General features: G+C 56.5%; 1 protein-coding gene across 7 annotated transcripts; it reads left to right on the plus strand.

The window, feature by feature from the left end:
- Window positions 1-24372, plus strand: ARHGAP35 (Rho GTPase activating protein 35). Of its 7 annotated transcripts, none has more exons than XM_075134420.1 (8): window positions 1-94; window positions 1763-1854; window positions 10156-14060; window positions 21434-21578; window positions 22651-22728; window positions 23142-23273; window positions 23670-23775; window positions 23909-24372. In XM_075134420.1, exons 3-8 carry the CDS (start codon window positions 10365-10367, stop codon window positions 24267-24269), a joined length of 4518 nt encoding a protein of 1505 aa, XP_074990521.1. In that variant the 5' UTR covers window positions 1-94; window positions 1763-1854; window positions 10156-10364; the 3' UTR covers window positions 24270-24372. The 7 variants fall into 7 exon arrangements, with proteins under 7 accessions (XP_074990521.1, XP_074990523.1, XP_074990525.1 ...); XM_075134422.1 differs by having other exon boundaries at window positions 1763-1849; XM_075134423.1 differs by having other exon boundaries at window positions 49-94; window positions 1763-1789.
- Window positions 24373-25258: the final 886 nt, after the last annotated feature.

Raw genomic sequence — 25258 nt, forward strand, 5'->3', positions numbered from 1 at the left:
CCCCCCCCCGCCGCCGCCGCCGCCGCCCCGAGGGGGGACATGGCGCCGCCGCCCGCCGCCCCCGGCCCGGCCCGACGCCGCCGCCGCCGTCACGGTAAGGAGCGAGCCCGTGTTCAAACCGCTCCCCCCCCCCCCCCCCCCCCCCGGCTGGGAACAATGGGGCCGCCCCACCCCCGCCGGCCGCGGACCCGCCGGGCCGGCCCACAGCCCCGGCGGGGGGAGCCGTGAGGGGAGCGGGGCCTCAGCCTGGGGAGGGGGGGACCCCCCCGTTTGGGGGGGGCTCATCCCAGGCCTGGGGGTCCTCCCGGTGAGGGGTCCGGGGGGGAGACCACCCCTGGGAGGGGGGACACCCCCTTGGGGAGGGGAGACACCCCCCCTTTAAGGGGAGGGGTCCAAGGAGGGGAGACCCCCCCACCCTTAAGGGGAGACGCCCCCCCCCCTTTAGGGGAGGGGTCCTGGCAGGGGAGCGGTCCTGGCAGGGGAGCCCCCCCTTTAGCAGAGAGGAGACACCCCCCTTTTAGGGGAGGGGTCCTGGGAGGGGAGACCCCCACCTTTTAGCAGAGAGGAGACACCCCCCTTTTAGGGGAGGGGTCCTGGGAGGGGAGACCCCCCTCACTGTAGGAGAGAGGAGACGCCCCCCCCCCTTAAGGCGAGGGGTCCCCCACCCCCCTTGAGGGGAGGAGGTAGGGGAGACCCCCCCCAGGCTAAGGGAGGCCTGAGAGGGTGGGAGGGGGAAGGGGAGACCCCTTAAGGGGACCCCCAAGTTAGGGGGAAGGAGGGGAGACCACCCCCCCCTCGTTAAAGGATCGGTGACCCCCCACCAGCAAGGGGGGGGGGAAGGAGGAGACACCCCCTTCAGGGGGAGGGGGGTGGAGTGCAGACCACCCCACCATTAAGAGCTTGGGGGGCTTCTCCCCCCCAGGCTCAGGGACCCCCCCCTTTATGGGGGAGGGGGCTGCTGCCCCGCTTTGGGGGGTGCGATCACCCTGGACCCCCACTTTGGTGGGGGGGGGGGAGGCATCATCCTCCCCCAGATTTGTGCCCCTATAAAGGGTCTCGTGGAGGGGTTGGGGTTTGGGGGTGCTGCCTGGGGGGGCTCCCCCACCCTGGCCCTACCTTCCCCCCTCCTCAGCCCCCCCAGAGCCGGGGGGGCAAGCCCTAATCCCCCTCCCCAAACGAAAAAGGAGGTGGGGGGAGCATGTGTCTCCTCCTCCCTGTGCCGGCAGAGCCGCAGGCTGGTTTTTGGGGTGCCGCCGCCTTTTCAGGGTATCCCCCCGACTCTTGTGGCGGGGGGCGGGGGGGCCATCACCAGCATCCGCCTTTTTGAGTGGCAACCCCCCCCGTTTCCCCCCCTCCTTTTCATTTTTCCGGCCCGTTTCCGAAATCTTCCTCCGCCGACCCGCGTTCCTTCGGTTTTTCCGGCGGCGGCAGCGACCCCCCCCCCCCCACCCCCCCAAGACGAGGTCGGGGTTCGATCGGTGCCGGAGCCGCCCGCCGGCAGCTGCCCCGGCTCCCTCGGAACGAAGCCGTCGTTGCGGCCGATACCCACCGGCAATTAAAAAGCGCCTTTTTATTCGGTAATAAATTGACGGCGCCGGCTGCGGGCCGGGGAAACGGTTAAGGCGTTCGCCGGGAGATTAAGCTTCGCACAATGATTCTTTATATTTGGGGGTTTTTAACGGAAACGGGGGCTTTGATATCTCGATAGTGATTTTTTTTTTATTATTTTTTTTTTTTTTTTTTTTTTTTTTTTTTCCTCCAGGAGCTGCCGTATCCGCACGAGCCGCCGGTAATTGGCGTTTAAATCCGCAGAGATAAAGACGGGCCTGACGCGCGCTCGGGCCGGCTGGTGATGTAATTTTTAATGGCCTGAATTCATTGATTTCTGCTTTCGCCCCGCCGACCGGGGTGGGGGGTGGGGGGGTCAGATTTGAGAAACCGCTTGATTTTAAAATGAAAAACCCAAAAAGGTGCCGAGCCGGGCGCCGAAGCTGCGCCGTAGAGGACGCCCGCTCTTGCGTCGGGGCTCCTGCCGCTTTCCTTATTCCCTCTTGATTCAGGGAAGCTTAATTAGGGAAATGCGCTTCGTCAGGCTTTTGACAGTGCTTGGGAAAATAAATTCAAATTCTTTTTTCTTTTTTTTTTTTTTTTTTAATCCCCTCTGTCCGCGTTCCCGGGTGTTTCGGGGCGGCACCGCTCACCTCCGACCCTCGGGGAGCTTCGCTTTTTCCTTTGCCACCCTAAAAAAAAAAAAAAAAAAGGCCGTTGTGGTTCTGAGCTGCGCAAAACGTCCGATTTTAGGACTTTTCCTGGGCGCTGGCGCATCTTCCTCATCCCGGCTCGGAGGACGGGATTCGGGGAGCGGCGCATCCGAAATGGCGTCTTCGCCGGAGCGCGGTGCGAGCAGCATCTCCCGGAGAGGGTCGGTGTCTGCGCTCCGGCTCTTCCTTCCTCTCCGCACCCGCTTCGCTCTTCTTTTTTTAAGTCTTTATTTTTTGGTTTTTTTTTGTTTTTTTTTTTCCTTCTTGCCCAGCCGCCCTCGGTTCCCTCCCGGTGTCTCCCCGGCCGCGTCTACTCACCGGGGTAGATTTTCCCTCGATCCTCGCGGCATCGCCCATCTTGAGGCGTCAGTAAATGGCGATTTTTGGAGCTTTAGGCTCTGGGGTGGTTTTGGAGACATCGGTTTGGAAGCTCGTCCTCTCCGGAGCGGCGTGACCCGACCGTGAGCATCTCGTTAGAGGTCCGTGTTTTCGTACCGGGCTTAACCAGGATAATTTTTTAGCATCCCCCAAACCACGGTGGGTTTTCACGGTGCCGGTGGGAGAGAAGCCGGTCCCCTCGGGAACGGCTGGGGAGCGTCCAGCGGGGCCGTAAAACCCTGCGGAAAGACGCCCGATAAGATAACGGCCGAGGTCCAGCCTCCCCGCGGCCGCGTTTTCCCTCCCCGCCTCCGAACTCCGGCGAAACCGGGAAAATCAGGGGGGTAGGCGCGTGCCGAGCTTCGTGTCTGCGGCCGCCCGACAGCCGCGGGGCGACGGCGACCCTCGTTTTGGGGTGAATTGACTTAATTGGGGCGGGCGAGGGGTTGGGGTGATGAGATCCGCTCATTTTTCTGAAGGAAACCGGATTTATTGCGATTGCAGTTGGGAATTGGGTGCGTGAAAACGTTTTTTACGGTGACATGAGGTTTTGGCGTGGCTGTCGCGGAAGGTGATGCTTACGTTCGCGCTGGGCTCGAAGCCTAATTAGTCATCTTCTAGCCACGGCCGACTTAATTGGTGTGTACCAGCGTTTGGCCGGCCGGGCTGGGACTCAACGGTTGGTCTTTGCTCCTTTGCTGAGGCATCGCTACGACTTTGACATCCTTTGGCCTCGTCCTTGTTGACTCATTTGGACGTTGCCCCGGTTTATTTTCCTTGAAAGTGTGTTTTGAGTTTGCTCGCCGGCGTTTTAACGCCCTCGGTACCTTCTCGGTGAGGTGGCCGGTGGCGGAGCCGTTAACCGCCCGGGGTTGGGTGGGATGGGACGGCTCCGTCTCCGCTGCGGAGACGTTTCCGGTTGGGTTTTGCTCTGGTTGGGTTGAACTCCTCTGGTGCTGTTGGTGGCAACACACCGGGAAGGGCTCCGCTTGGTCCATAAATATAGATATATATAAATGTATGCACGTATACGTTGACTGTAGTCAACGGCTCAATGTCCAAATGGAGATCAGCAACGAGCGGCGTCCCTCAGGGGTCCATACTGGGACCAGTACTGTTCAATACCTTCATCAACGACCTAGAAGGTGGGATTGCAGATGACACCAAGCTGAGCGGTGCCGTTGGTAGCCTCAAGGGAAGAGTTGCCATCCAAGAGACATGTTGGCCAACGTGAACCTCAGGAGGTTCAACAAGGCCAAGCGCAAGGTCCTGCGGCTGGGTGGGGGCAACCGGCACGGGCTGGGGGATGGGTGGATGGAGATCAGCCCTGTGGAGAAGGACTTGGTGGGTGACAAATGGGACGTCGGCCGGCCACGGGCGCTCGCAGCCCGGAAAGCCAAGCGTCTCCTGGGCTGCGGGTCCAGGGAAGGGGATTCTCCACCTCTGCTTCGCTCCGCTGAGACCCCCCGCTGCGTCCAGCTCGGGGGTCCCCAGCGCAAGGCGAGCGTGGACCTGCTGGAGCGGGTCCAGAGGAGGCCACAGAGATGGTGCGGGGCTGGAGCAGCTCTGCTGTGGGGAGAGGCTGAGGGAGCTGGGGTTGTTCAGCCTGGAGAAGAGGAGGAGACCTTCCTGCGGCCGATCAATACTTAACGGGGCTTGTGAGAAAGATGGAGAGAGGCTTTTACCGGACAGGACGAGGGGCAACAGCTTTAAAACCACGGAGGGGAGGGTTCGGTTGGACGCGAGGAAGAAATTCGTTGCGATAAGGGTTGGAGCAGGTTGCCCCCAGAAGCTGTGGATGCCCCATGGTGGGAAGGTTCAAGGGTTGGAGGGGGCTTGGAGCAACCTGATCTAGGGGGAGATGTCCCTGCCCACGGCGGGGGGTTGGACTGGGGGGGGTCTTTGAAGGTCCCTTCCATCCCAAACCCTTCTACGATTCTATATATAGAGAGGTATACGCATATATAAGTGTCTACATGTAACCCTGCAGTCCGAGCCCTCGGGAAGCCGTTGGCAGAGCCAACGATTCAACCCAACGCCGCGTTTCTAACAACCCGCCTCAAAGCTGGTTTCTCCCCTTCTCCCGCCGGGAACGCTGCCGGAGGAACTGGCCTCGGCCAGGGGAAGGGGGTGACAGCCGCGCCGGACAGCCTGCTCGTTTGTGAAACCCCCTTCGTTAGGAGAGAAGCTCGCCTTTTTGCAGGCTCCGTACTTTCGCCGGGGCGATGGGTGAATCCCCGCGGAGATTTTGCGCCTTGCCACCCATCGCTCCTTCCGACGTGTCCGCGGAGAGCCGCGGAACGAACAGGTCCGCTGCCGCCACACCAAAAAAAACCCCAAAACAAGCCCCGTAAGAGTTTGTTTTTACCCGGCGCTTCGCTGGCGGTGAGAGCCGTGGCAGGGGAGCGTGCGGCTGGAGACGATTAATATTCCCGCAGCACCGCGGATCCCCTTCCCCATCCCGATAGCGCTTGACCTTTGCCTTTTGTCTCGGGATTACTGAATTGTTTTCGAAGCCGTTGACGAACGCAGCGGCGGCGGCGCGGGCTGAGGAGCCGGCGTTGGGGCAACTTTTAAATACCTAGATGAGAAGAAACGGCACTTTAATGAAGATTTTTTTTCCCCCCCTGCTCTGTCTTTTTATCTTACGACGGATAAATAGCGGTTTATTGGAAAGGGATTGTAGCCTCAAGGTGTATTTAGTTTTGCTTAACGTTATCCCGGACGCGCTTTGCTGTGATGCGAGATGCTCCTGGATACCACCTCGTCGCAGAAAAACCTTTGCCCGCCCGTTGCGAGATGCTGTTTAACCACTTATTTCTTTCCACACCCCCCCCCCCCACCTCCTTTCCTTTTAGTCGGAGAGATTTAATGACCCCGCTGGGGTGAGCGCGCCCAGGCCGCTTGGCCCTTGGCCAGGTATTTCCATCGTTTAAGCCCTCAGATTATTTCACGGCGTTTCGATGACGCCGCTGCCGGGCTCGCCGAAATGCCTGAGATAAGGACGGCTGGCTCCGGACTACCTGAATCGGCCGGAGAGACGCGGAGCTTCGGTGGGGGGGAGCAGCAACATCTCCCGGGGACCCCGTCACCGACCGGCTCCGGATGGTTTTTTTTTTTTAGTTAATACACCCAGAAGCGCTGGAGATGCCCCGCGGCCCCTCAAGACCCCGCGGGGCTACTATTTCTTTTCGTCTCTGCGTAGTCCGGCTTCTAATTTAAAACCTTTGCTTATTTAATTTAAAATGCTTATACTAAACGCTCGGTTTTCTTAAAAATGGAAAGTTTTGAAGGGTTCTGGGTGCGGGACAGCACGGTTCAGCCGGTCACCGCTCCGCAAAGAAGGTGTAGGCGAGGACGGAGCTGTGTCTCCTTAAACCCTCTGCACCCTGGATTTAATTTCATCCAATTTCCCAGTTCTGCCGTTATTTTAGCCCCTGGCTTCGTGCTGTGCGGAGTACTCGGTGCCCCGGGCGTCTGTGGCAGCGGGTCGAGGAGGAAGAGGATCCCATCGACCTGCAACACGGAGGTCATTCCCCTTAAATAAATAAAAAACCGTGCCAAAAACCGGCCGCCCGGCGGCCGCGCTGCCGTCAGGTCCCCTGCCCTCGGGGGTTTTCGAGTCGCAAGCTGAAGTTTCTCCTCCCGCGGCGCCCGCCGGGGCCTTCGTGACCCTGGTGAGCACCGCAAAGAGCATGAAGAAAGCTTTGTCTCCGGTTTAATAGCGTTTGGGAAGCTGCTTAATTGAACGTACTATTAATTCTGGGGTTGTTGCGACACACGCACGCGGCGAACGTTGGGGACTGGCGTGGAAGGCCGGGTTTAGCGCCGGCAGCCGCCCAGGCTTATCAGCAGCCAGGACTGCCTGAGCTGTCGTCGCTGGTGGCTGTGGTCGTACCCAGGTTTCAGGTATCCGGGGGTGGAAAATACCTTTCTTTTTTTCTTTTTTTCTCCCTTCTCTTTGGGTTTGCTGCCAGCTTCTTAAGAGGGAACGAGCTAAATTCCCCCTATTTGGCTGGGAATTAACAGAGCGGGTCCCTTCTTCTTCCTGGTCCTCCCGGCTGGACTTTGTGGCGTAAATGAGTAACTCCTGACTCAGGGATTTAGGGGAGAAAACGAAAGCGAGCGCCGTTTGACACCGGTTTTCCCCTTCCCGCGTCCCGAACGGAGGAGAAAGGACGTCGCTTCGTTAGGCTGAGCTAGACGAGGAGCTGAGGACGCGCAGGCGTGAGTCCGAAAGCCTTCGGCAGGGTGGGCGCGAAGCTTTCTGCGGCTCTGAAACTGGGGGTGGGTTACGTACCCCAACGCCGAGCTGATCCCTCCGGCTGCTCTCCCAGCACGTGCAGAAAAACACGGTGGAAACGGGCAGGCTCCCGCGTGCTGCCCAGGACGGATCCCGCCGCGCGTCCCGGCGTTCCCCCGAAACCTGCTCTTACGCCGCTGCGCTTCCAAAACCTTGCATCTCTCTCTTTTTTTTTTTTTTTAGGTAATTAACACTTAATTTTAAAGGTACGAAGCCGATCCGCGGGAGGAAGCGGGGGAAATGACTCTCAGGAGTCGCATGGGATGCGTGGTGTTTTTTTTTAAATTATTATCTAATTTCTATAGTTTTGGTGTGGAAACCCCACCCGCGATGCGCTCGGATGTCCCGGTCTGTTGCTTTTTGCTGGAAACGCTCGTGCAAGCGAACGTGAGCGGGACGAAGGCGACGGCGTGAAAGCGAAGGAGCTACCTCCTCCGGAATTCGCTTTTGCTCCCGAAACCCGTTTGTGGAAACGCTTTTGCAACCGCGCGTACCCCGAGTTTTGCCGACGGAAGAGAAAAAGGCGGCTTCTCCGCCAGGCAGAAAACCTGAATTTCACCAAATTCCTCAGAAATTTGTCAAACGATGCTTTCACCCGGCCCAGCCACCTCAAACAATTCGTTAATAAATTGCCCGCTTTGCACCAAGGATTAACGTGGGAAAGCGCAGGATCCTCCACGCCCTTCCTCGCCCTTGTTGGACGCTTGGTACGTTGCTGCCTTCGCTCATCGCAGATTTGGTCTCGGAAATCAGCGGCTCCGCAGCTCCGGGGGGGGGGTTTATTTTTTTGCGGAAAATTGGGAAAGCGGTTTTACGGCCGTGAGAGGGTTGGGCACGGCCGGGGCCGCGCCGCGCACCCGAGGATAACCCATCTGTTGCACGAGATTAAGCCTTTCGGACCCAGATGGTTTAAAAGCTTAAACGAATCTTTGCAAAGATCCAAACGACCCATTTCGGGGACTTTCTGCTGCTGGGACGCGGTGAAAAAATTTACAACCGGGAGGGAATCCCTCTGTCCTGGCGCCCGTCCGTCTTTCTAGCTGCCGCGTCGGCCGGGCTCTCCGGCCGGAGCATGGGAGCATCGGAGCGGAGATCGGGGAGCAGCAATGACTCGCCGGCTCGGCCGCCGGTTAAAACAGCAGCGGGGGTAAGCCGGGGCACGCCGGTGTTTCACCGGGGTCTGGGTCCTTGGCACCCACCCAGGCTCGTCCTCCAAAACGGGGAGAAACGGTGAAGATTGAGGAAAAATGCAGGAGGAAGAGCGGTGTTCCCGGCGGAGCGGCAAGAAGAAGCCCGGAGCTTCCACCAGCCTCCCGGGGAGTAACTGCGTTCCTTCAAACAGAGCGATGAGTAATTATTTGAAGTAATTAAAGGTTTTGACAGCGGCTCGGCAGCATAGTTTACATTGCAGCGGTGCTGCGGCTGTTACGCCCTTTTCACCTGCCAGAATCTCACCTTGAGGAGTGACAACGCGCTGCCGATAAGCGACGTTCCCGCGGGAAATAAGCGCGTCCGTGGAAGAACCGAGAGTTTGCGGACCGACTCCTAAAACGCCCAAACTCTTCGCGTTTAAGCCCGAACGCCCGCTTCTTTTTCTTCGTGGCCTTCGGATCGCCTCACCTGGTGACTCGACTGATGTGGGTGACCTCGCGGAGGGGTGAAATGCGGGTTTTTCTGAGATCAAACGAACGTGAGGGTAGGTTTTTGAAAGCAGAGCGCCCGACAGCGTGGCAGGTTCGCAGCAACCTTTGTCTGTCGTGTGATTCAGTCCAACCGGGGAACTGGTAGAACTGCACCATCCAGACATCAAAGCGGAGGAGACGTTGTGGAAGACCGTGCTCTTTGGGTTGTTCCGACGACCCATGGTGTCAGCTGCACGCGAGTTAATTTTGATTTTGCCGTAAGCTGAAAACTCTTCCGCTGTCGGATTGTAAAGCAAACGATCTCGACTGTCGTGTTTCATAGAATCACAGAAGGTTTGGGGTTGATGGGACCTTCAAAGATCATCCAGTCCAACTCTTGGAGGGCAGGGACCATCTTCCACCAGATCAGGTTGCTCCAAGCCCCGTCCATAGAGTCGTAGAAGGGTTTGGGTTGAAAGGGACCTTCAAAGATCCATGGACACGGCCATCTTCCACCAGATCAGGTTGCTCCAAGCCCCGTCCATAGAGTCGTAGAAGGGTTTGGGTTGAAAGGGACCTTCAAAGATCCATGGGCAGGGCCATCTTCCACCAGATCAGGTTGCTCCAAGCCCCGTCCATAGAGTCGTAGAAGGGTTTGGGTTGAAAGGGACCTTCAAAGATCCATGGGCAGGGCCATCTTCCACCAGATCTGGTTGCTCCAAGCCCCGTCCATAGAGTCGTAGAAGGGTTTGGGTTGAAAGGGACCTTCAAAGATCCATGGACACAGCCATCTTCCACCAGATCTGGTTGCTCCAAGCCCCCTCCAACCTGATCTTGAACACTTCCCATGATGGGCCATCCACAGCTTCTCCGGGCAACCTGCTCCGGCATCTCACCACCCTTGCCGTTGCAAGAGCGGTAATTAGGATCATCGCTCCCTCGAGCGCTGCTCCCTCCGGGAGGACTTCCTCGCGTCGGCTGGTGCTTGGGGCACGTTGGGCACCTCTTCAAGGCTTTAGTCGGATCTCTATGCCTTTCTTTTTTTTTTTTTTTTTTAAACTAATCTGATCCTATTAGACCCCGTCTATCCGCAGGGAGCGAAGAGGTAATCCTCCCGGTAGAAGCAGTATCGGGTGTTAAGCCGGCGCCACGCTTGATCTTAAGTCAAAAGGCAAAAGAAAAGACGGGACGGGTTTTTTTTTAACTCGCTTTCTTTTCGGCGTTGAATCGGAAACGCCCGCGAAACAAACCCTCTCCCCCAGGCTCCGCCGTGGATCCCCTCGTCTCTTCCCTCTGCCGCTGACCTGTTTTTCTTGCTCCCCTCCCGGCTGGGGGGCAGACCGTGACCTTGATCTGCCTTCACGACACGGTCGGCTTGTGGTTTGCGCCCACAAGCCGCTTGCGACGACGGCGAGGAAGCCGTGCCCGCTGCGGTTAACGTTCGGTCGGATGCTGCGGCTGGCGCGTCTTCACCGCTGCCGGTAACTCCTCGGCGTTCGAGTGCGAGGCGTATAAAACGGTACGGGCAGAATTAGGTCTCTTTGGGGGTTCCTGAGCTGAAACGCTGATGGTTTTTTCCTCTTTTTCCTAGGGGGAAACGTCGGCCGTCCGACAACGGGGACCAGCAAGAACTGAAGCGCTGCTGGTACGTACAGGATGGGAACGACGAACTTCATCGCCCCGGCGCCCTGCCTGGCTTGAGAACTCTCACCCCGCCTTCCACCGAGCTCCCAAGTCGCAGCGGGTGCCGGAAACACTAATCCTCTCGGAAGCGGTTGACTGGGACAGGATGTGTGGACGATGATGATGGCAAGAAAGCAAGATGTTCGCATTCCCACCTATAACATTAGCGTGGTGGGATTATCCGGGACGGAGAAGGAGAAGGGGCAGTGCGGCATTGGGAAATCCTGCCTTTGCAACCGGTTTGTACGGCCCAGCGCGGATGAGTTTCATTTGGACCACACTTCGGTTCTCAGCACCAGTGACTTTGGGGGAAGGGTGGTCAATAATGACCATTTCCTCTACTGGGGGGAAGTTGTGCGTTCCCTGGAGGACTGCGTCGAATGTAAAATGCATGTTGTGGAGCAGACGGAGTTTATCGACGATCAGACCTTTCAGCCTCACCGCAGCACGGCCCTGCAGCCCTATATCAAGAGGGCTGCCGCGACCAAACTGGCGTCGGCCGAAAAACTCATGTACTTTTGCACTGATCAGCTTGGGCTGGAACAGGACTTTGAACAAAAACAGATGCCGGATGGAAAGCTGCTGGTGGATGGCTTTCTTCTCTGCATCGACGTTAGCAGGGGTATGAACAGGAACTTTGATGATCAGCTCAAATTCGTTTCAAATCTTTACAATCAACTAGCGAAAACAAAAAAACCCATCGTGGTGGTCCTGACAAAGTGTGACGAAGGCGTGGAGCGGTACATTAGGGATGCACATACTTTTGCCTTAAGCAAAAAGAACCTCCAGGTCGTGGAGACGTCGGCTAGATCCAATGTGAACATTGACTTGGCTTTCAGCACCTTAGTGCAGCTGATTGATAAAAGCCGGGGAAAGACGAAAATCATCCCCTACTTCGAAGCTTTGAAACAACAAAGTCAACAGATAGCTGCTGCTAAAGACAAGTACGAGTGGCTGGTCAGCCGCATCGTCAAAAACCACAACGAGACGTGGTCGAACGTGAGCCGCAAGATGCAGTCCTCTCCGGAGTATCAGGATTACGTCTACCTGGAAGGAACGCAGAAAGCCAAAAAGCTGTTTCTGCAGCACGTCCACCGCCTCAAGCAGGAGCACATAGAGCGCCGGCGGAAGATGTATCTCGCCATGCTTCCTCAAGCGTTTGAAGCCCTCATCCCGGACCTGGATGAAATAGATCACCTGAGCTGCGTGAAAGTGGAGAAGCTCTTGGAGACGAAGCCGGACTTTCTGAAATGGTTTATTGTCCTGGAAGAGACGCCCTGGGACGCCACGAGCCACATCGACAACATGGAGAACGAGCGCATTCCCTTCGACCTGATGGAGACCCAGCCCGCCGAGCAGCTCTACGAAGCTCATTTAGAAAAGCTGAGGAACGAGAGGAAGAGGGCAGAAATGAGAAGAGCTTTCAAAGAAAACCTGGAGACTTCCCCTTTCATCACGCCCGGGAAGCCCTGGGAGGAAGCGCGCAGTTTCATTATGAACGAGGATTTTTACATGTGGCTGGAGGAGTCTATTTATATGGATATCTACAGCAAGCACCAAAAACAGATCATAGAAAAGGCCAAGGAGGAGTTTCAGGAGCTGCTCTTGGAGTACTCGGAGCTCTTTTACGAACTGGAGCTTGACGCTAAACCCAGCAAGGAGAAAATGGGCGTCATTCAGGATGTCTTGGGTGAAGAGCAAAGGTTCAAAGCTCTGCAGAAGCTGCAGGCTGAGCGGGACGCCCTGATTTTGAAGCACATCCACTTCGTGTACCACCCCACGAAGGAAACGTGTCCGAGCTGCCCCGTTTGCGTAGACTCTAAAATCGAGCACCTGATCAGCTCCCGCTTCATCAGGCCCTCCGAACGCAACCAGAAGAACTTGCTTTCGGATTCCAACATCGACAGGATCAATCTGGTGATCCTCGGCAAGGACGGTTTGGCGCGCGAGCTGGCCAACGAGATCCGGGCGCTCTGCACCAACGACGACAAGTACGTGATCGAAGGTAAGATGTACGAGCTGTCCCTGCGACCGATCGAGGGCAACGTCCGGCTCCCCGTTAACTCTTTCCAGACGCCCACCTTTCAGCCTCACGGTTGTCTCTGCCTTTACAACTCGAAGGAGTCGTTGTCCTACGTGGTGGAAAGCATCGAAAAGAGCAGAGAGTCGACCATCGGCAGGAGGGATAATCACTTGGTTCACCTTCCTCTGACGCTCATCCTCGTGAACAAGAGGGGGGACACCAGTGGCGAGACCCTCCATAGCTTGATACAGCAAGGCCAGCAGATCGCGAGCAAGCTGCAGTGCGTCTTTCTGGACCCCGCGTCTGCTGGCATCGGGTACGGCCGTAACATCAACGAGAAGCAGATCAGCCAAGTTTTGAAGGGGTTGCTGGACTCGAAACGCAACTTAAACCTCGTCAGTTCGACCTCCAGCATCAAAGACCTGGCGGACGTCGATCTTCGGATCGTCATGTGCTTGATGTGCGGAGATCCGTTCAACGCGGACGACATCCTTTTACCCATCCTGCAGTCCCAGACCTACAGACCTTCGCAGTGCGGCAGCAGCAGCTCCGTCCTCCTCGAGTTATCCATCGGGCCGCACAAGAGGCGCGTGGAGCTCTCCCTCCTTTCCTACCATTCCTCCTTTAGCATTAGGAAAAGCCGGCTCGTCCACGGCTACATCGTCTTTTACTCGGCGAAACGCAAGGCGTCCCTGGCCATGCTACGTGCCTTTCTCTGCGAGGTGCAGGATATCATCCCCATACAGGTCGTGGCGCTCACGGACGGTTCCGTAGACATCCTGGACAACGATTTGAGCAGAGAGCAGCTCACCGAGGGCGAGGAGATCGCCCAGGAGATCGACGGCAAGTTCACCACGATACCTTGTAGCCAGCCGCAGCATAAGCTGGAGATTTTCCACTCGTTTTTTAAAGACGTGGTGGAGAAAAAAAACATCATCGAAGCCACCCACATGTACGACAACGTGGCCGAAGCCTGCAGCACGACGGAGGAGGTCTTCAACTCGCCTCGAGCGGGTTCCCCTCTCTGCAATTCCAACCTGCAGGACTCGGAGGAGGACGTCGAACCCCCCACCTACAGCCCCTTCAGAGAGGACACGTCCATGCCCGCCCTGCCCAAAGACCACTCGAAACTTTCCATGGAGCTGGAGGGGAACGACGGCTTGTCTTTCATTTCCGTCATGAGCACTTTTGAAAGCAAGCTGAACAATAAAGTACCTCCTCCGGTGAAACCAAAGCCCCCCGTGCATTTTGACATTACGAAGGGGGACCTCTCGTATTTGGAGCAGGGGCATCGGGACGGGCAGAGGAAGTCCGTGTCTTCTAGTAGCTGGTTGCCCACCGACTGCTTCGATCCTTCCGATTATGCCGAGCCGATGGATGCCGTGGTCAAACCCAGAAACGAAGAGGAGAACATCTACTCCGTGCCTCACGACAGCACCCAGGGCAAGATCATCACCATCCGAAACATTAACAAAACCCAATCGAACGGCAGCGGCAACGGCTCGGACAGCGAGATGGACACCAGCTCCCTGGAGCGGGGTCGTAAGGTATCGGTCGTTAGCAAGCCCGTGCTGTATCGGACGCGCTGCACGAGGCTGGGCAGGTTCGCTAGCTACCGAACCAGCTTCAGCGTCGGGAGCGACGATGAGCTGGGACCCATTCGAAAAAAAGAAGACGACCAGACTTCCCAAGGGTATAAAGGCGATAACGCCGTTATCCCCTACGAAACGGCCGACGGGGAAGATCCCAGGAGGAGGAACATCCTGCGCAGCCTGAGGAGGACGACGAAGGTAGGCTGGTTGGTTTTCTGCCCTTCGGTCGTGGGATTCGCGGGGTGGAGGTCGGGACGTACCGTCAGGCGTAAAGGCTGAACGAGGGCGCGGGAGCCCCTGGCGTTGCGTTCGTGGCACGTTTTTCATCTATTTACTGATTGATTGGCGAGCGCGGAATCTCTTGATTTGATTTTTTTTTTTTTTTTATCGTGCGTTAACTCGCTGCTGGCGTGGACCGCACGAACTTCCGGTCCTATACCAAAATCACCTCCGTCGTTTCCACCGCGGGCCTTCGGCCCCGACGGCTTTATCCTCGCGACGCCCTTCTGAGAAAGTTCGTTCCGCGCTCAGAAGTTAGGAGTTTTGAGGTACAATTAACCGAAACTTGGGTGCTTTGAAACGTGGCCTCCGTCTGCCTTCTAAATTCTCTTTAACGTGGATGAACGTAGTAAAATCGCTATCACCGGCGTAGCGTCGGTTAAAGAAATGGGGTGACGGTAGAGGCGTCCGACCAGAGAAGACGCTGGTAAGTTGAGGACGCGTCTAAGTCGTTGTTTGTTGCCACTCTTGGGTGGCTCTTCTCAAGGCTCTTCTCTAGACGCATCGTGCTGCTGCGGCTCTACAAAACCAGCCTTAAATCCGCCTGGATTCGCTGCCGCTCTTGGGCGCGATGGTGGATCTGTTCTTCGGAGGGTGAAAGTGGTTGTGGACAAGCCCGCCGGTTCGAGGTGCGGCGTGGTTGAGTAGTCTTTGGACTTCTTGGCCAACGGTTGGCGCGCCGAAGGCCGGCCTTCGCCCGTTGAAGGCCAACGGTTGGCGCGCGCCGAAGGCCGGCCTTCGCCCGTTGAAGGCCAACGGTTGGCACGCGCCGAAGGCCGGCCTTCACAAGTTGAAGGCCAACGGTTGGCGCACCAAAGGCCAGCCTTCACCGGTTGAAGGCCAACGGTTGGCGCGCGCCGAAGGCCGGCCTTCGCAAGTTGAAGGCCAACGGTTGGCGCGCGCCGAAGGCCGGCCTTCGCAAGTTGAAGGCCAACGGTTGGCCCGCGCCGAAGGCCGGCCTTCGCAAGTTGAAGGCCAACGGTTGGCCCGCGCCGAAGGCCGGCCTTCGCAAGTTGAAGGCCAACGGTTGGCGCGCGCCGAAGGCCGGCCTTCGCAAGTTGAAGGCCAACGGTTGGCGCGCGCCGAAGGCCGGCTTTCACCGGTTGAAGGCCAACGGTTGGCGCGCACCAAAGGCCGGCTTTCACCGGTTGAAGGCCAACGGTTGGCGCGCGCCGAAGGCCGGCCTTCGCAAGTTGAAGGCCAACGGTTGGCGCGCGCCGAAGGCCGGCCTTCGCAAGTTGAAGGCCAACGGTTGGCGCGCGCCGAAGGCCGGCCTTCGCCCGTTGAAGGCCAACGGTTGGCGCGCGCCGAAGCCCGGCCTTCACAAGTTGAAGGCCAACGGTTGGCGCACCAAAGGCCGGCCTTCACCGGTTGAAGGCCAACGGTTGGCGCGCGCCGAAGGCCGGCCTTCGCAAGTTGAAGGCCAACGGTTGGCGCGCGCCGAAGGCCGGCCTTCGCAAGTTGAAGGCCAACGGTTGGCGCGCGCCGAAGGCCGGCCTTCGCAAGTTGAAGGCCAACGGTTGGCGCGCGCCGAAGGCCGGCCTTCGCAAGTTGAAGGCCAACGGTTGGCCCGCGCCGAAGGCCGGCCTTCGCAAGTTGAAGGCCAACGGTTGGCGCGCGCCGAAGGCCGGCCTTCGCAAGTTGAAGGCCAACGGTTGGCGCGCGCCGAAGGCCGGCCTTCGCAAGTTGAAGGCCAACGGTTGGCGCGCGCCGAAGGCCGGCCTTCGCAAGTTGAAGGCCAACGGTTGGCGCGCGCCGAAGGCCGGCCTTCGCAAGTTGAAGGCCAACGGTTGGCGCACCAAAGGCCGGCTTTCACCGGTTGAAGGCCAACGGTTGGCGCGCGCCGAAGGCCGGCCTTCGTAAGTTGAAGGTCAACGGTTGGCGCGCGCCGAAGGCCGGCCTTCGCCCGTTGAAGGCCAACGGTTGGTGCCGTCAAAGCGTTGAGCGTGACGTGGCGGTGGCGGGCGCGCGGCGGGCGTCCTGCCCACCACGTGGTGGACATCTTGGCTCCAGCGTGCGGATGCGGCTGGAGAAGCCGAGTCGGGCTTGCGTGGTCCGTGGGGATGAAAACGCCTGGCGCTGCGGCGGGACGGAAGCACATACGCACACACACGTATATATATATACATACAACACACAGAAACATCCACTACACACATTATATACGTACACAGATGCAAACATTATATACATACAGATATATCATACACGCGGCATATACGCGGGCGCTCGCGCGTCACGCACACGGACATATATGTGCACACAGGTTAAATACACACACGTTACATATGCTAAATATACATACACACAGATGTCATATATACGCACATTATACATGCACACATGTACGCACACTATATACATATAGATGCACACATATATACACGTGCACACTATGCACGCACACTTATACACATATACATATATGCATACGCTTATATACGTACACACACTTATGTAGGCGCATGTACATGTGCACACACATACGCACATATGTATATGCGCGCGCATATGCACACACTATACAGACATATATGCGTGCTCACACATTATATACGTACATGTACGTATATGCACGCATACATATAGACACATACTTACACACATGCATGCACATACATATACACAGATACACATGCATATTATATACACACACATCTTATACATGTTATATGCCCACACATATACACATATATATACATATACACATGCTATACACATATGTACATATGTATACAGACACTATATATGCACACATGTGCACGCACAACATATACGCACACATACACGTCTATACAGGCAGGTACACTATATACACCCGTACGTTGTGACGCGGGCGAGGAAGAGGGGAGGCGGCGGGAGGAGGAGGAGGGGAAGCGGGGGCGGCGCCGCCCCCCACCCGGCCCCGGGAGCAGCGGCAGCCGCCGGACGTCCTGCTCGGAGCCGCCTGCCGCTGCAAAACCAATCACGGTAATTAAGAGGCGTTATTAATTTCCACTGGAAACAAAGGGAGAGCCGCCCGCAAGGCTCTGCCAAGCAGGAAGGAGCCAATCGAAATCCTCCTCTCCTCGGCGGGGAGGATGGGGCTGGAGCGACGCCCGCGGCCTCCGGGAACGATCCCGGTCCCTGCGCTGCCGTACCGAGAGCTTCCTCGGTTTCCCTTCGCCGTCCAACTGCCAAAGCGTCGTTTTCCGCTCGCCGCCTTCAAGAAAGCTCCGTCCGGATGCTCCCGCTCGCGGGGGGTGCTCAAGGATCGGGGAGAACCGGTTGCTCTCATCCAAAAAAGGTGTTTCGAGTCTCCCCGGAAAAAAAAAAAGGTGTTTCAGGTCTCCCCGAAAAAAAGGTGGTTTGAGTCTCCCTGAAAAAAAAGGTGTTTCGAGTCTCCTCCCCCAAAAAAAGGTGTTTCAGGTCTCCCCGGAAAACAAAAGGTGTTTCAGGTCTCCCCGAAAAAAAAAAAAAGGTGTTTCGAGTCTCCCCGAAAAAAAAAAAGGTGTTTCAGTTCTCCCCGAAAAAAAGGTGTTTTGAGTCTCCCTGAAAAAAGGTGTTTTGAGTCTCCTCCCCCCAAAAAAAAGTGTTTCAGGTCTCCCCGAAAAAAAGGTGTTTCAAGTCTCCCCGGAAAACAAAAGGTGTTTCAGGTCTCCCCGAAAAAAAAAAAAGGTGTTTCGAGTCTCCCCGAAAAAAAAAAAGTCTTTTGAGTCTGCCTGAAAAAAAAAAGGTGTTTCGAGTCTCCCCGGAAAACAAAAGGTGTTTCAGGTCTCCCCGAAATACCCGCGTAGGCAGAAACTTCCCCTGCGGCGACAGATACGCTCGCTCCCGTGGGGTGGGACGCGCCGCGAGGAGCGGGGGCTGCGCTCTTCTGCGAGGGAAGAGGCTTCGCTGACGAGACCGGGTTTCCAGCCGGCGATTTTGGGTTTATAACTGGCTTTTTTGGGGGTCCGGCAGGCGTTTCGGGTTCCCCTCCCGTGCTGCATTGTAGCACGTCCCCTTTTCCAAGGGGAAGCCGAGGGACGTGGCCGGGCAGCGGATGCCGCTGGTAATAACGGCCCTCGGCATTTTAATCGCTCCCCCTTAATTTTTGGGGGGTTTATTTTTAAGTCACGGTTTCATCTTCATTTTGCCGACGGGAACGGTGTGCGGTGGTAGGTCCCACCTTGGCCGGGCTGGAGGAGCGTTTGGGTTTCTACCTTCGCTTTGGTGACACGTTGCGGGGTTTATTTGGTCGTTCCTTGAAGTTTAGTACAAAATCCTGATCGTAAAATCATGGAATGGGTTGGGTTGGAAAGGCCCTTCAAAGGTCCATGGGTAGGGCCATCTTCCACCAGATCTGGTTGCTCCAAGCCCCATCCATAGAGTCGTAGAAAGGTTTGGGTTGAAGGGACCTTCAAAGGTCCATGGGTAGGGCCATCTTCCACCAGATCTGGTTGCTCCAAGCCCCATCCATAGAGTCGTAGAAAGGTTTGGGTTGAAGGGACCTTCAAAGATCCATGGGCAGGGCCATCTTCCACCAGATCAGGTTGCTCCAAGCCCCGTCCATAGAGTCGTAGAAAGGTTTGGGTTGAAGGGACCTTCAAAGATCCATGGGCAGGGCCATCTTCCACCAGATCTGGTTGCTCCAAGCCCCGTCCATAGAGTCGTAGAAAGGTTTGGGTTGAAGGGACCTTCAAAGATCCATGGGCAGGGCCATCTTCCACCAGATCAGGTTGCTCCAAGCGCTGTCCATAGAGTCATAGAAAGGTTTGGGTTGAAGGGACCTTCAAAGATCCATGGGCAGGGCCATCTTCCACCAGATCAGGTTGCTCCAAGCCCCGTCCACAGAGTCATAGAAAGGTTTGGGTTGAAGGGACCTTCAAAGATCCATGGGCAGGGCCATCTTCCACCAGATCTGGTTGCTCCAAGCCCCGTCCACAGAGTCATAGAAAGGTTTGGGTTGAAGGGACCTTCAAAGGTCCATGGGCAGGGCCATCTTCCACCAGATCAGGTTGCTCCAAGCGCTGTCCATAGAGTCATAGAAAGGTTTGGGTTGAAGGGACCTTCAAAGATCCATGGGCAGGGCCATCTTCCACCAGATCAGGTTGCTCCAAGCCCCCTCCAACCTGACCTTGAACACTTCCCATGATGGGCCATCCACAGCTTCTCCGGGCAACCTGCTCCAGTGTCCACCTTCATGGTACCACATCTCTTCCTAACGTCCAACCGAACCCTCCCTTCTCGTTTTAAAGCTGTTGCCTCTTGTCCTGTCGCTGCAGACCCCGGTAAAAGTCTCTCTCCATCTTATAAGTCTCTCTCCAGTATGTCCATATCTCTCTTGTACTGGGGAGCCCAGCACTCCAGGTGTGTCCTCACCAGCGCTGAGCAGAGAAGATTCGCCTCCCTCCATCTGCCGACGACGCTTTGTCTGATGCAGCCCAGGACACCGTCGGCCTTCTCCGCGGCACCTTGCTGGTCAACTTGGTGTCCACCAAGACCCCCAGGTCCTTCTCTGCCGAGCTGGGTGGCCCCCAGGATAGACTGGTTCCTGGGGTTGTTCCTCCCCAGGGGCAGGACTTGGCACTTCTCCTTGGTGACCTTCATGAAGTTCCCATCAGCCCATTTCTCCAGCATGTTGAGGTCCCTCTGGACAGCGGGATGATCCTCTGGAGTATCGGCCACTCCTCCCACTTTGATGTCATCTGCCTCATCATCCAGATCATTAATGAAGACGTTAGACCGGGACTGGACCCAAGATTGACCCCTGGGGTCCACCGCTGGGTGCTGGCCTCCAACTAGACTTGGCTCCATTGGTCACCACCCCTTGGACCTGGCCAATCTTCAACCCACCTCACCCTCTGCTCATCCACAGCTTCTCCAGGAGAATCTGATGGAGATGGTGGCGAAGGTCCTACTCAAGCCCAGGCAGACGTTGTCCACCGCTCTTCCCTCACCAAGTTGGGTGACCTTCCCCTTGGTGAAGTCCCGTTGGGTTCTCCTATTTTCTGGTCATTTTTTCAGCTAAAAACTGACAAAAATGCCTATTTTGATGAAAACGGCGCCGCCGTTTCTGTTTCACCGAAGCAGGAGGTTCCACCTTAGACGTTGACGAGCGACAACGTCTGGGATGAAATCCGCCGGCTTTGCAAAACCTTCGGCCGGGTTGAACGTCCCGTAGCGGGGAAGGGAGCGTCGGGAGAAGTCGTTTCCCTCTCCGTAACCGCCGTCTCCGCCTCTCTCTTGAATAAATACGTTGTTCGTGATGAGAATAATTCACTTTAAATAATAATAGCAGCCTGCTTGAATAAGTGTCTTATTCATGATATAATAATAATAATAATGTATAATATAACATGCGTTGGGATAAATGATAAGGCGGGATAAATAATAATGCGTTGGATAAATGATAAGGTGTTGGGATAAATGATAAGGCGTTGGGATAAATGATAAGGCGTTGGGATAAATAGTAAGGCATTGGATAAATGATAGGACGTTGGGATAAATGATAAGGCGTTGGGATAAATGATAAGGCGGGATAAATAATAATGCGTTGGATAAATGATAAGACGTTGGGATAAATGGTAAGGTGTTGGGATAAATAGTAAGGCGTTGGATAAATGATAAGACGTTGGGATAAATAATGCGTTGGGATAAATGATAAGACGTTGGGATAAATAGTAAGGCGTTGGATAAATGATAGGACGTTGGGATAAATGATAAGACGTTGGGATAAATGATAAGATGTTGGGATAAATGATAAGACGTTTGGATAAATAATAATCCATTGGGATAAATAATAATCCATTGGGATAAATAATAACGCGTTTGGATAAATAATAATCCATTGGGATAAATAATAATGCTTTGGAAGAAATAAATTTCCTGACTAAATAGCAATCCACTGGAATCGGCAGATTATCCGGGTCTCGCGGCTGTCGGTGAGGATGCTGCGGATGCGGGAGCATCTCCGGGAGGATTTTTTCCCCCCCCTCTTCGGCTCCCGCTGGATCTGGCCCGGGTGGGAATTCAGCCGGGCAAACCGGTCGCCGTGTTTGAGGCTTTACCCGCGGCCCGAAATTCGGTCGGAATTTCGAGGGAGTTTGGCGGGGCGACGGCTTTCCCCGTCGGATCGGCTCGTGCCGCTCCTACCAAAATAACTGGATTTTTGGCTGCCGATATCCTTCGCCCTGTAAAGATTTTAAGAGCGACCTCCGCATCCTTCTTATCTCGGGGGGGGGGGGGGGGGGGGGAACGGATTTAAGCGTCTAAATAAACCGGCGTATTTGGGAATATTTGCCTCAACTCCGCTCCGCTTTCTCCCGCAGAAACCAAAGCCCAAACCTCGGCCGTCCATCACGAAGACGACGTGGGAAAGCAACTATTTTGGGGTGCCTTTGACCAACGTAGTGACTCCAGAGAAACCCATCCCCATTTTTATCGAGAGATGCATCGAATACATCGAAGCGACGGGTAAGAGCCGCCGGCCGCGGAGATTTCCGCCCCCCGGGGCGGCGGGGGGTGAGGTTTCTTCTCCGTCGCAAGCCTGGGGGTCGCCCTGGGTTTTCCGGGAAAGCGTAAAAAAAACTCTTCCCTGGATTCTTTTTTATTCCCGGAGAAACGTCGGCTTCGGATGTTGGCTGTTGTTATCCCGGCCTCGGAGGCGAAGGGCTGAAATAATTCAGGCGTGAAGTTTTCAGCCTCCGGCAGCTCTAATTAACACCGAAAGAAGCTCCGGGCTTTTTTTTTTTTTCCGACGGCTTTTTTCCCCCGTCAGGCTCTTGCTTCGGGTACCTGTAACAGGGAGATCGGCCAGCGGGCGCTTCCCTTTTCTCCGGCATTTTTGCCGATGGCAAAGAATGAGCCGACACCGCTGCCGCATCCGAGAAAAACCATCCGGAAAATCCAGGCAGTGTTTTCTCTTCGGAGAGACCGGGTTTTGTTTCTTTTCCCCCTCCGCGCCCCCAAAAAAAATATATTATTTGGGCGAAGACGCCTTGCGTGGAAGAGACGTCGGTGCCATCGCAGCGTGCTGTAATTTAAATTAGTCGTTAAGGGCTTTAAACGGACACAGAGAGACGCCAGGAGTTGATAAATCGCCTAAAATCGAGGTGGAGGTTTGGAGGAGCCGCGTCAAAAAATAGGATGGGGGCAAGGGGGGGGGGGGTAAAAAAAATAAATTGAGGGTGAGGAATTCTGCGTGGAGCTCCGGGCGGGTTGGTTCGACTTTGACTTGCTGTAATTTTTGAATTTTTTTTTTTTTTTTAAAAAAAAAAAAGAAAAAAATCTCTGCGGGGCGCTGGGTTTAAAAGGTTAAAAATAATAAAGAGGGGAATTCCTCCCCGTTGGGAGGCTGGGTTTAAACTGGGATTTCCCGGAGGGGCGGGATTTTGCGGAGAGGGTAGGGATTTTACCGTCGTTTCCAGGCTTTGGGGAGCAAATGAGACGTATGGATTCTAATGCCGATAAACGGGGGTTTTTAGGGGGGGGTTCTCCCTAAAGCCCCCCCTGCTTTGCACTGGGATCTGCTCTTTTTCCTCGCCAGGGCTGAGCACCGAGGGCATCTATCGCGTGAGCGGAAACAAGTCGGAGATGGAGAGCCTGCAGCGGCAGTTCGACCAGGGTAACCTCTGCGCCCGAGATTCCTCCTTTCCCGCCCCAAAATTTGAGGAACGTCCGTTTTTTTAGGATAAAAACGCGTTTGGACGCACTTAAACCACGTTGTTTTTAATAATCCGGACAAGGCTGACGTGCCCGCCGCGGCCGCGCTGCCACGCGCCGCCCCAATGAGCAACGTCGAGCACCGGGATTCCGCGATCCCCGGGTTTTTCTGGGTGTTTTATCCGTTTTTGGCCCCTTCCTTGCCGCTGGGCGTCGGGGTTCGGCTCCTCTGCGAAACGAATCGGCGGCTGGAGGCGGTTTTTTCACCGACGGCAACGCCGAGCTTCTTCGGGGCGAACCCAGTCGGCTTCCCGTACCCCTCGGCGCTTCGGGGTGCCATTTGGGGGGTGTAACCCCAAAATTCTCCCCTTGCAGATCACGGGCTGGACCTGGCCGAGAAAGATTTCACCGTCAACACCGTGGCCGGCGCCATGAAGAGTTTTTTCTCCGAGCTGCCCGAGCCCCTGGTCCCCTACACCATGCAGGTGGAGCTGGTGGAAGCCCACAGTGAGTAACCCCCGGGGGGTCCCGACCCTCCTCCCCGTCCCAGCCCGGCCCTTCTCCTTATTAATTCATCCCCTACCAGCTCGTTTGCAGGCACTTCTCGTTAATTCATACCATCAAAACCAATTTGCGGGCACATCTCATTAATTCACGCCCTCCGAGACTGTTTCTGGCCGGAGATGCTCTACCCCGGCGGCGCCGCTCGGCGCCGTCCTGCGCCCGTGAGCGGCATTGGGGTTTTTTTTTTTTTTTTTCGGGAAGACCGATGATCCGCTCGAGCTGATGGCCCAAAAATCCCCCCCAAAAGAGGAGGGATCCCTCGGCGGGACGCTGCCGGTGAGCGTTTCTCTGCCGCGGCAGCCCCCCACCCCACCCCCATTCCGCTTTTTTTTCCGGCAGAAATCAACGACCGGGAGCAGAAACTCCACGCGCTGAAGGAAGTGCTGAGGAAGTTCCCCAAGGAGAACTACGAGGTCTTCAAATACGTCATCGGGCACTTGAACAAGTACGTATCGGGGTTCCCCGGCACGCGGGAAGGGTTCTGGGGCGCCCCAAAGCTCCCCCCAGCGCCGGGACTGGGGGTCGCCTCCGTAGTCACGTCGGGCCAGCGTCGTTTTGTCCCCTCTCTGCCGTCGCAGGGTCAGCCACAACCACCGGGTGAACCTGATGACCAGCGAGAACCTCTCCATCTGCTTCTGGCCCACCCTGATGAGACCCGACTTCAGCACGATGGACGCCCTGACGGCCACCCGTACCTACCAGACAATCATCGAACTCTTCATCCAGCAGTGCCCCTTTTTTTTCTACAACCGCCCCATCCTCGAGCCCCCCAGCGCCGCTCCCGGTTCTCCATCCGCCGCCCCTCCCGGTGCCCCCTTCCTCCCCGTTACGCCGGGCACGGTTCAATCCTCCCCTCCCCGAACCCCGCCGCCGTCGCCGCAGTCGCCCGTCCAGCCGCTCCTCCCGGCTCAGCTCCACGCGGAGCAGCACACGCTGTGAGCCGGAAAATTAAAAAAAAAAAAAAAAAAAAAAAAAAAAGAAACAAACAAACAAACAAAACCCCACAAAAAAAAAAAAAAAAAAAAAAAAACAACAACAAAAACCAACCGGAAAAAAAAAAACCACAAGAATTTTGGTCTGGTCTGGGGCGCCCGGCGGAGACGGGGAAGCGAGCGCCGGGCTTGGGCTCGCCCTCTCCCGTCCCGGCGCAGACTTGGGCACGGCGGGAGCGCGCCGGGGCGCTCGGACTTGGGGCCCCTGGAGGATTTTTCCCCATTTTTCGGGTTTGGGCAGGGGGTTGAGGAACGGATCCAGCGGGGACGGTGGGGCTGAGCCGGCGGACGCGTTGTGCCGGGGCGCTCGGCGGATCGGACGCTTCTCCGGCTGCCCCTGGACTTTTCGGCTCGGCCCCGGTGCCGCCAAACGCCCTCGCATCCCACGGGACGCAGCCGGTGGCTCGCCCGGCGCCGTCTGAAGCTCATCCGACGTGGCCCGAGGCTCGTCCGGCACGGTCCCAGCTCGCCCAGTGTGGTCCAGCATGGCGTCCCACGCGCTGCGGTGCAGCCCGAGGCTCATCCTACGTGGTCCAGCTTAGCCCAAGGCTTGTCTGGTGTGACCCAAACCTCATCCAACGTGGTGCGGCGTGGCCTGAGGGTCATCTGATGCAGCCCGAGGTTCATCCAACGTGGTCCAGCTTAGCCCAAGGTTCATCCAACGTGGTCCAGCATGGCTGAAGGCTCATCCAACGTGGTCCAGCTTAGCCCAAGGCTCATCCGACATGGTCCAGCATGGCCCGAGGTTCATCCAACGTGGTCCAGTTTAGCCCGAGGCTCATCTGATGCAGCCCAAGGCTCATCCAGCATGGTCCAGCTTAGCCCAAGGCTCATCCAATGTGGTCCAGCTTAGCCCGAGGCTCATCTGATGCGTCCCAAGGCTCATCCAACGTGGTCCAGCTTAGCCCAGGGTTCATCCAACGTGGCCCGAGGCTC

This window comes from Calonectris borealis, chromosome 32, assembly GCF_964195595.1.
Source record: "Calonectris borealis chromosome 32, bCalBor7.hap1.2, whole genome shotgun sequence".
NCBI classification, from domain to species: Eukaryota; Metazoa; Chordata; class Aves; order Procellariiformes; family Procellariidae; genus Calonectris; species Calonectris borealis.